The 9,080-nt window shown below is 67.1% G+C and overlaps 2 gene segments (V, D, J or C); both read left to right on the plus strand.

Moving 5' to 3' along the window:
* The window catches only part of LOC102246882, a gene marked incomplete at its 5' end in the record, with an annotated part of 55,174 nt that extends 47,680 nt beyond the window's left edge, over window positions 1–7,494 (plus strand). The window contains 4 exon segments of the C gene segment in view: window positions 5,950–6,234; window positions 6,512–6,565; window positions 6,657–6,986; window positions 7,073–7,494. Coding sequence covers window positions 5,950–6,234; window positions 6,512–6,565; window positions 6,657–6,986; window positions 7,073–7,401 — 998 coding nt within the window.
* A 1,164-nt stretch (window positions 7,495–8,658) lies between these two features.
* The window catches only part of LOC102248173, a 37,965-nt gene continuing 37,543 nt past the window's right edge, over window positions 8,659–9,080 (plus strand). The window contains 1 exon segment of the C gene segment in view: window positions 8,659–8,817. Within this exon segment, the coding sequence occupies window positions 8,659–8,817 (159 nt within the window).

Below are 9,080 nucleotides of genomic sequence, written 5' to 3' on the forward strand. Positions count from 1 at the left end.
CACACTGGGGATCAAGCCCACATCCCACACATGTGCCCTGACCTGGAATTGAACCATGACCTCCTGGTTTATGGTTGACCCTCAATCACTGAGCCACAAGCTTCGCTGGCTTCCTTTTGTGAGAGGATCTTTCTGAAACACATGGGCCTCGGAAACCGGCCTAGGGCATGTGCCCGGGCCCTGAGTCAGCCCTGTGTGTGGACACCGGTCGATTTGTCATGCCCTCGCCAGCCACCGTGGCTACCCCCCCACCCCACCCCCCAATCCAAATGGCAGCACCTGTGCCCAATGTCCTGTAATGACCCCAGGAGACGGATCTTCTTGACACCACCCCCATCACTGGGACGGGCAGCTCGGTGTCCACACCAGTGACCTGCAGCAGGTGTCCCAATTCGCCAGAACCCTGGGCTGGGCGTACAAGTGGGAGTGGACTCTACGGGCAAATACCCACTGGCCTTGACACTCTCAGAGTTTTGCCAAAGTCCGAGATGGGGTGAGCCACCCAGTGCTTCTAGGGCAACTGTAAGCAGCTCCCACAGCTCGCACAGCCGGGCACCGGCAGGCTGGGCACCGTGGGGAAGAAGCCGGGTGGAGGGAGCCGGGTTGACCATCAGATTTCCCTGGGGAGGGACCAGAGGACACGTCCTACCCCAAGGCTGTGGCCCCTGACGTTTTGCACAGTGGCCATGGGCTCCTCCTGCCCCGTGCCCCGCCCCGTGCCCTGCCCATGCCCTGCCCGTGCCCTGCCCTGTGCGAGGCAGGGTCACTCTCTTCCCGGGAACCCAGAGCCCGCGGGTTGCCTGACCACCTCTGCGGGGAGGACCCCACAAGGACCACCCCCAGACCTTGAGGGCAGGACCTCCGCAGACATGGCCCTGGCACCATGCAGCAGAGCCGCTGGGAGCCCGCCCAGCCCTGGCCCTGCACCCAAGGTGGAGCCTTCGAGCCCCTCACTGAGTCTCCTGTGCACCCCTGGACCAGGATCTGGGACTTGGGAAGAAACCCCAAACCTTGGGAGGTGGCATGAGGACTGGACGGCAGGACAGGCGGAGGGGCCCAGGGGACTGTTGGCCGACACATAACTGGACGGGTGCTCCGGGGTCCTGGGCACTGGGCCTGCACATGCTCTGCCGGCCTGAAGGGCACAAGCCCTGCCCACGGACCCCTTGAAAGAAGACTTCCTGGCCCCCGGCACTTCAGGGGTGGGGGCTCTGGTGCCTCCCAGCACCCCAAGCCAAGGCCAGACCTCGGACTTGCAGGACGACCGAGCTGCGTGAGGCACGAGATGCAGACACTGAGGTCCAAGTCCCTTGTGGTGGGTCCGCGCCCTCAGAGCGGTGGAGGGCTGCACGCGGTCCCAGCCAGAGGGGCATCTTCGGGCCCCGGTGACCACCGTGAACTCTGGCCTTGCGCATCTGAGCCTGGAGGGCCGCTTCCCTCTGACCGTGGTCAGCACCATCCTTTGGTCAATGATCAGGCCATGATGGAGCCAGAGAGGGAAGGAGGGCAGAGGCAGGGCCCTGAGGACAGCTGGCTCCTGGGAGCCGCCCCAGTGGGTAGATGAGGAGCCTGGGCTGGGCTGCAGACTGTGACCTGGTGGCCTGTGCCCACACCCACGCTGCCGGGGCAGGGAGAGGTGCCAACGAGGCTGGGGAAGCCAGGGGCCTGAGAGAGAGCCCGGCCCCATGGGGGGCAGAGCACATGACAGCGGGTTCTCACTCTGTCCCCTGGGCCCTGGATGCCCGCCTCACCCCACCCCACACACCCACGTGAGGGGCCCTCTGCTGCATCTGGACTCCCCCAGGCCCCTTGACAGAGAAACCACCCAGAAAAAAGGGAACTTCAGGAATCGAGCCCTGCACCAGTTTCAATCCCGTTCTTAGTCTTCGCAGGGCTGGGGCGGGGCGGCGGGGGAATTCACGTCTCAGGGGCCCAGCTACCAATGCCTTGGACGTGGGGCTGTGGGCACAGCCACACCACCAGGAGCCACATGCAGTGGGGACAAGAGCAGTCAGGCCGGGGGCACTGCCTCCCCAGACCCCGCCCGTGGTGAGTGGGGTCCCTTACAGAGCAGGGCCGAGGAGGAAGAATGGAACTGGCCCCAGGAGCTGAGGGGAGACCAGGCCCTCAGGGACCCACAGAGTGCCCTGAGCAGCTGGGCCAGGGCCTGAGAGAAACGTAGCGAGCAGGAGGGCAGGACCCTAGGGCTGCCCGGGCCAGAGGGCAGGGCTGGGGCAGCCATGGCAGGACCACGCCCGGATGCACAGTGATCTGAGCTGGGGAAACAGGGAGGTGGCCGGCGTGGTGCAGCGGAGGAAGAGGACCCCCAGGTGGCCTGAGGGGCCTGTCCAGGCCAATGGGCTAAGTCAGAGGCGGAGCCAGCAGCTCCATGGGTGTGGGCAGGTGACAGGGTCCAGGGCTCAGGTCCAGGAGCTGCTGAGCACAGGCAGCTGACCAGCTACTGGAAAGAGCAAAGGTCCAGAGGGGCTCCCAGTGGGGAGAGTGAAGAGGAGGTCAGCTCTGGGGCAGGGCAGGGTGGGCAGAGGTTGTAGGGGACAAGCTGGCCAGAGAGAGGGCGGGCAGCTGGAGGCTCTAGGGAGCAAAGCCAAGGACCAAAGCTGAGAGCAGCCAGGAAGGAATGAGACCAGGAGTGGAGCTGCTGGGCTGAGGGCTCTGGGCTTGGCAGGAGGCCTGGCGGCAGCTGTGGGGAGACATGCAGCGCAGGTGGAGCTCATTGACTTGTAGGGAGGTGACCTTAGGGGAGAAGGGGCAGCGGCTACGGCAGGAACTTTATGGACAACAATGCAGGTGAGCAGGGGGCCGGAGGGAGGGCAGGGAGCTGCCCAGGAGCAGGGGGAGCTAGTAGAGCTATGCAGGTGAGCTGGGGGCAGGCGGGAAGGTAGGGAGCTGCCCAAGAGCTAGGTGGGAGCTGGCAGAGCTATGCAGGCAAGCAGGGGGCAGGCGGGAGGGCAGGGAGCTGCCCAGGAGCTGGGTGGGAGCTGGCAGAGCTATGCTGGTGAGCAGGGGGCCAGTGGAGGGCAGGGAGCTGCCCAGGAGCTGGGTGGGAGCTGGCAAAGCTATACAGGTGAGCAGGGGGCGGGCGGGAGGGCAGGAGCTGCCCAGGAGCTAGGTGGGAGCTGGCAGCGCTATGCAGGCAAGCAGGGGGCAGGCGGGGGGGCAGGGAGCTGCCCACGAGGTGGGGGGGAGCTGGCAGAGCAATGCAGGTGAGCAGGGGGCGGGCGGGAGGGCAGGAGCTGCCCAGGAGCTAGGTGGGAGCTGGCAGCGCTATGCAGGCAAGCAGGGGGCAGGCGGGGGGGCAGGGAGCTGCCCACGAGGTGGGGGGGAGCTGGCAGAGCAATGCAGGTGAGCAGGGGGCGGGCGGGAGGGCAGGAGCTGCCCAGGAGCTAGGTGGGAGCTGGCAGCGCTATGCAGGCAAGCAGGGGGCAGGCGGGGGGGCAGGGAGCTGCCCACGAGGTGGGGGGGAGCTGGCAGAGCAATGCAGGTGAGCAGGGGGCGGGCGGGAGGGCAGGAGCTGCCCAGGAGCTAGGTGGGAGCTGGCAGCGCTATGCAGGCAAGCAGGGGGCAGGCGGGGGGGCAGGGAGCTGCCCACGAGGTGGGGGGGAGCTGGCAGAGCAATGCAGGTGAGCAGGGGGCGGGCGGGAGGGCAGGAGCTGCCCAGGAGCTAGGTGGGAGCTGGCAGCGCTATGCAGGCAAGCAGGGGGCAGGCGGGGGGGCAGGGAGCTGCCCACGAGGTGGGGGGGAGCTGGCAGAGCAATGCAGGTGAGCAGGGGGCGGGCGGGAGGGCAGGAGCTGCCCAGGAGCTAGGTGGGAGCTGGCAGCGCTATGCAGGCAAGCAGGGGGCAGGCGGGGGGGCAGGGAGCTGCCCACGAGGTGGGGGGGAGCTGGCAGAGCAATGCAGGTGAGCAGGGGGCGGGCGGGAGGGCAGGAGCTGCCCAGGAGCTAGGTGGGAGCTGGCAGCGCTATGCAGGCAAGCAGGGGGCAGGCGGGGGGGCAGGGAGCTGCCCACGAGGTGGGGGGGAGCTGGCAGAGCAATGCAGGTGAGCAGGGGGCGGGCGGGAGGGCAGGAGCTGCCCAGGAGCTAGGTGGGAGCTGGCAGCGCTATGCAGGCAAGCAGGGGGCAGGCGGGGGGGCAGGGAGCTGCCCACGAGGTGGGGGGGAGCTGGCAGAGCAATGCAGGTGAGCAGGGGGCGGGCGGGAGGGCAGGAGCTGCCCAGGAGCTAGGTGGGAGCTGGCAGCGCTATGCAGGCAAGCAGGGGGCAGGCGGGGGGGCAGGGAGCTGCCCACGAGGTGGGGGGGAGCTGGCAGAGCAATGCAGGTGAGCAGGGGGCGGGCGGGAGGGCAGGAGCTGCCCAGGAGCTAGGTGGGAGCTGGCAGCGCTATGCAGGCAAGCAGGGGGCAGGCGGGGGGGCAGGGAGCTGCCCACGAGGTGGGGGGGAGCTGGCAGAGCTATGCTGGTGAGCAGTGGGCAGGTGGGAGGGCAGGGAGCTACCCAGGAGCTGGGTGGGAGCTGGCAGAGCTATGCAGGTGAGCAGGGTACAGGGAGGAGGGGAGTGGGCAAGGAGCTTCCCCAGGAGCCATGGGAGCTGACAGAGTTATGCAGGTGAGCAGGGCGCAGTTGGGAGGGCAGGAGTGCCCAGGAGCCAGGAGAGCTTGGGTGAGCAGGTGAGTAGAGAGGGGTCATAGGGCAGTAGGCGGAGGGGGCATTGTTGGCCAGGGGTGCAGTGAAAAGGGGCAGGGTGCAGGTCAGGGGAGGACACAGCAGCCCTGGGCTGAGCCCTAGAGCCTGAGTACAAGAAGCTGAGCTCCCAGCTGGGGTCAGGGCTGAGGCCCAGGGCAAGGGGCGGGCCAGAGCGGGCAGAAATGGGATTCAGATGGACAAAGGTAGAGACTGGGGGACAGAGGCCTGAGCGCCTCTGAATGTCCAGGAAGAGGCTTGGGGGGCGCAGAGGAGGCTGTGGGGAGCAGCTGGAGGGGTGAGCCTGCAGGGCACTGAGGGGGAGGGGGCCACTGGGCTGGGAGCCCTGAGCAGCAGGCAGAGTTTGTGCAGCTGAGCTGGGAGGGAGCTCGGGGATAAGGCAGGGCCTGAGCTAAAAGGAGCCCAGGATGAGGTGGGGGTTGAGCAGGGAGGTGGGGGACAGCGGGGCAGGGCCCTGGGGCTGAGCTAAGGGGGCCACACAGGGGTCCTGGGCACTGACACCATGCAGAAGGCTGCAAGGCCAGTGCCAGGCTCCAAGCCATGCTGAGCGGGCCGGACTGAGGAAGGACCCGGCAGGAGGGCTCTGGACTAGGCAGGAGCTGGGGCAGCGAGGGGGCAGTGTGGGAGGGTGGTGTTGGGGGGGTGAGAAGGGGCAAGTGTGAGAGACTGCTGGGTGCAGAGGCGCAGCTGGACTGGGGAGCTGCAGGGAGGAGGGGAGGGGCTCCCATGGAGGGGCTCCAGGCGGGGGTGGGGACCAGGCAGTGCCTTGGCTGCAGTGCTGACCCAGAAGGGCAGAGGACTGTGGGCTGGGAGCAGAGCTCGGACCGTGGGTGACAGAGGCCCACCTGCCTGAGGAAGGGCCTCCTCACCCGGGGCAGGGCCAGGCGGGGCAACAGGACAGTGGGTTCAGGGGCCGTGGAGGCCAGGCAGAGCGAGAGCCACCAGTTAGGGCTCCGAGGCTCAGGGAGGACCCAGGGCTGGGGGTGGGGGGCTCCCGCCCAGGCAGCACTGGCTGAGCTGCTGAGCCTGGTACCTGTGGCTGTGGAGGAGGGAGGCCCTGGGTGGCAGAGCGGCATGGGGCAGCTGGTCTGCAGGCTTCTGGGTCTTCAGGCTTCTGGGAGCCCATGGGCCACGGGCACGGGGCTCAGCACTGTCCCGGGCCTGGCCCCCCGATGCCCTGCCCAGGCTTCGGTAGGGTGAGACCTGGCAGTCACGTGGCCCCTCTCTTACAGCCTCCACCACGGCCCCGTCGGTCTTCCCGCTGTCCGCCAAATGTGGCACCACTTCCAGCTCCACGGTGTCCCTGGGCTGCCTGGTCTCTGGCTACTTCCCGGAGCCCGTGACTGTGACCTGGAACTCGGGCTCCCTGACCAGCGGGGTGCACACCTTCCCATCCGTCCTCCGCTCGGGCCTCTACTCTATGAGCAGCATGGTGACAGTGCCCGCCAGCTCGTCCAGCCAGACCTTCATCTGCAACGTAGCCCACCCGGCCAGCAGCACCAAGGTGGACAAGCCCGGTGAGCACCCAGGCACAGAGAGACATCTGCTAGGAGACAAACCACAGAGCAGGGATGGCTGCCCCAGCCCAGGGCAGTGGGGGGAGTGCAGACGGTCTCCCCAGGCTGGGGGAGGGGTCCTCTTGGTATCACCACCAGGCCCAGGGTGGGCACAGGCTCTGGAGCCACAGAGGCGGGTGCTGGCCTCAGACCTGCCAAACTCTGGCCCTGACCTAAGCCCCTGCCCAGGGCCGTGCCCTGTAGGGCCCCGGTAACCCTCAGCCTCCTCTCTCTGCAGTGCCCTTATTTTCCGGACCTCCCCCCACCTCTTGCCCGCCTCACACGTGCCCACGTGAGTATTCACCACAGGAGGAGGCCCACGGGGAGTGCCTGCCCAGGGAAGGCCTGCCCAGGGCTGACCCCTGGCCGCTGTCTCCCCGCAGCTTGTGAGAACCCGGGAGGGCCCTCGGTCTTCATCTTCCCCCCGAAACCCAAGGACACCCTCATGATCTCCCGGACACCCGAGGTCACGTGCATGGTGGTGGACGTGGCCCCGGATGACCTGGAAGTCGAGTTCACCTGGTACGTGGACGACCAACGGATGAACACGGAGAAGGTGAAGGCGCAGCAGCAGCTGTTCAACAGCACCTACCGCGTGGTCAACTCCTTCGCCATCGCGCACCAGGACTGGCTAAAGGGCAAGGTGTTCAAGTGCAAGGTCAACAACAAGGCCATCCCGTCCCCCATCGAGAGGACCATCTCCAAGGCCATAGGTGGGGAGCAGACAGCGGGGTGGGGGCGGGGCGGGGGGCCAGCCCTCCACCTGGGAGTGACCGTCTGTGCTGACCTCATCCCACAGGGCAAGTCCGGGAGCCGCAGGTGTACGTCCTGGGCCCACACTCGGACGAGTTGGCCAGGGACAAGGTCAGCGTGACCTGCCTGGTCAAAGACTTCTTCCCGCCGGACATCAGCGTGGAGTGGCAGAGCAACGGGCGGCCAGAGCCTGAGACCAAGTACTCCTCGACCCCGCCCCAGAAGGACCAGGAGGGCTCCTTCTTCCTGTACAGCAAGCTCACCGTGGACAAGGCCCGCTGGCAGCGGGGGGACCCCTTCACGTGCGAGGTGATGCACGAGGGCCTGCACAACCACTACGCCCAGAAGACCGTCTCCCGGAACCCGGGTAAATGAGCAGCGCGCCCGGCGCCCGGCAACCCCCCGTGTACATACCCTCGGGCACCCAGCATTCAATAAAGCACCCAGCGCGACCCTGGGACCCTGCGACACTGTCGTGGTTCTTTCCGGGGTGGAGGTCAGGCCGATTCGGAGGCTGGTCGGCACCGCTAGGGCGGGACCCAGAGCCTTTGGGTCTGCAGGCGCCAGGGCGGGACGGCTTCTGCACGGCCGGCAAGGACTCGGTCAGGAGATGTGGACAGGGGGCAGGAGATGCCACTCAGGGACAGGAGGGCCCAGGAGGGTGCCCGCCTCTGAGCAAGCCCTGCTGTGGGCAGTGCCTGGTCTCCGGGTGCCTTGTCCACTGGTCTCCAGGGCTCCCGGATGTGGCTCTGTGCCCGCACAAGAGCACACTGGCCCGTGGTGTGGGACAGGCCCTTCGTGCCCTCGAGACCAAGCCTCCCACCCTCCCTCGGGCGAGGGGGCTCTGTGGGCCATGTCCCGCCTGGGGCCAGGCCTGTCCGCTCAGGAGGACACACACCCGATTGCCCCAAAGAGGCAGAGGCAGGCAGCCCTGGGGTCCCAGGGAAGGACTGTCAGAGGCCACAGGGATACTGAGCCAGACCGTGGAAAACAAGGCACCCACAGACCAGCACCAGCTCACATGGCCACCTTCACACACACACACACACACACACACACACACACAAGTGCGCGTGCATGCACACACATGCACACTCAGACATACACACATGAACACACAGGCATGCCCGCATGTGTGCACACATGTATGCACACAGAGACAGGCCTTACACTGCAGGCCTCCCACAAGGCACCCTGCACAGGCCCAGACCAGAGAACAGAGCGGGTCCTGGGAACCCCCACCATGGAAACCAGCCTGCCCCCACCCAATGCCCCAGGGGTCACTCAGCAGCACATCCCCACACTGACCAGCTCAGACACCCTTCCCCCTTCCCAGGCACCCACACCCTCCCCAACACACAGAAGTCCTCCCCAGGCACCCAGGCCGGCCTCGGGCCCACCCACTTTCCTGCACTCCCAACTCAGACCTGGCGCTGGCCCTTCCCAGGCAGGGCCCTCCTGCCCTCTGACCCCAGGGGGAGCAGGCAGAGGGGCTGGTGGACGAGAGAGCAGGCTGGATTGAGGGTCAGCCCACCTTGTCCCCCAGGGCCCCGTGCGGGTGGCAGAGAGGAGAGGGCAGCCCAGCCAGGCTAAGACCGGGGCTGGAGGCAGAGGACGGGGGAGCCGGGCACCATGGGCCCCACCTGGCCAGGCTGTGCAGAGCTGCTCCTGGACGAGAGCTGTGCCGAGGCCCAGGACGGGGAGCTGGACGGGCTGTGGACCACCATCTCCATCTTCATCACCCTCTTCCTGCTCAGCGTGTGTTACAGCGCCACCGTCACGCTCTTCAAGGTGGGCCGCCCCATGTGCCCCCGCACCACACACGCCCCACACGCCCCATGCACCCCATGCCGTGTCCATGTGTTCCACACTGTGCCCCACATGCCCCACATGCCCCATGCGCCCCATGCTCCCCATGCGCCCCACATGCCCCATGCACCCCATGCACCCCATGCCGTGTCCACGTGTTCCACACTGTGCCCACATACCCTACACGCCCCACATGCCCCACGCGCCCCTCATGCCCCACACACCCCACATGCCCCACATGCCCC

The sequence above is a fragment of the Myotis brandtii genome, unplaced genomic scaffold (genome assembly GCF_000412655.1).
Source record: "Myotis brandtii unplaced genomic scaffold, ASM41265v1 scaffold1057, whole genome shotgun sequence".
Lineage (NCBI taxonomy): Eukaryota > Metazoa > Chordata > Mammalia > Chiroptera > Vespertilionidae > Myotis > Myotis brandtii.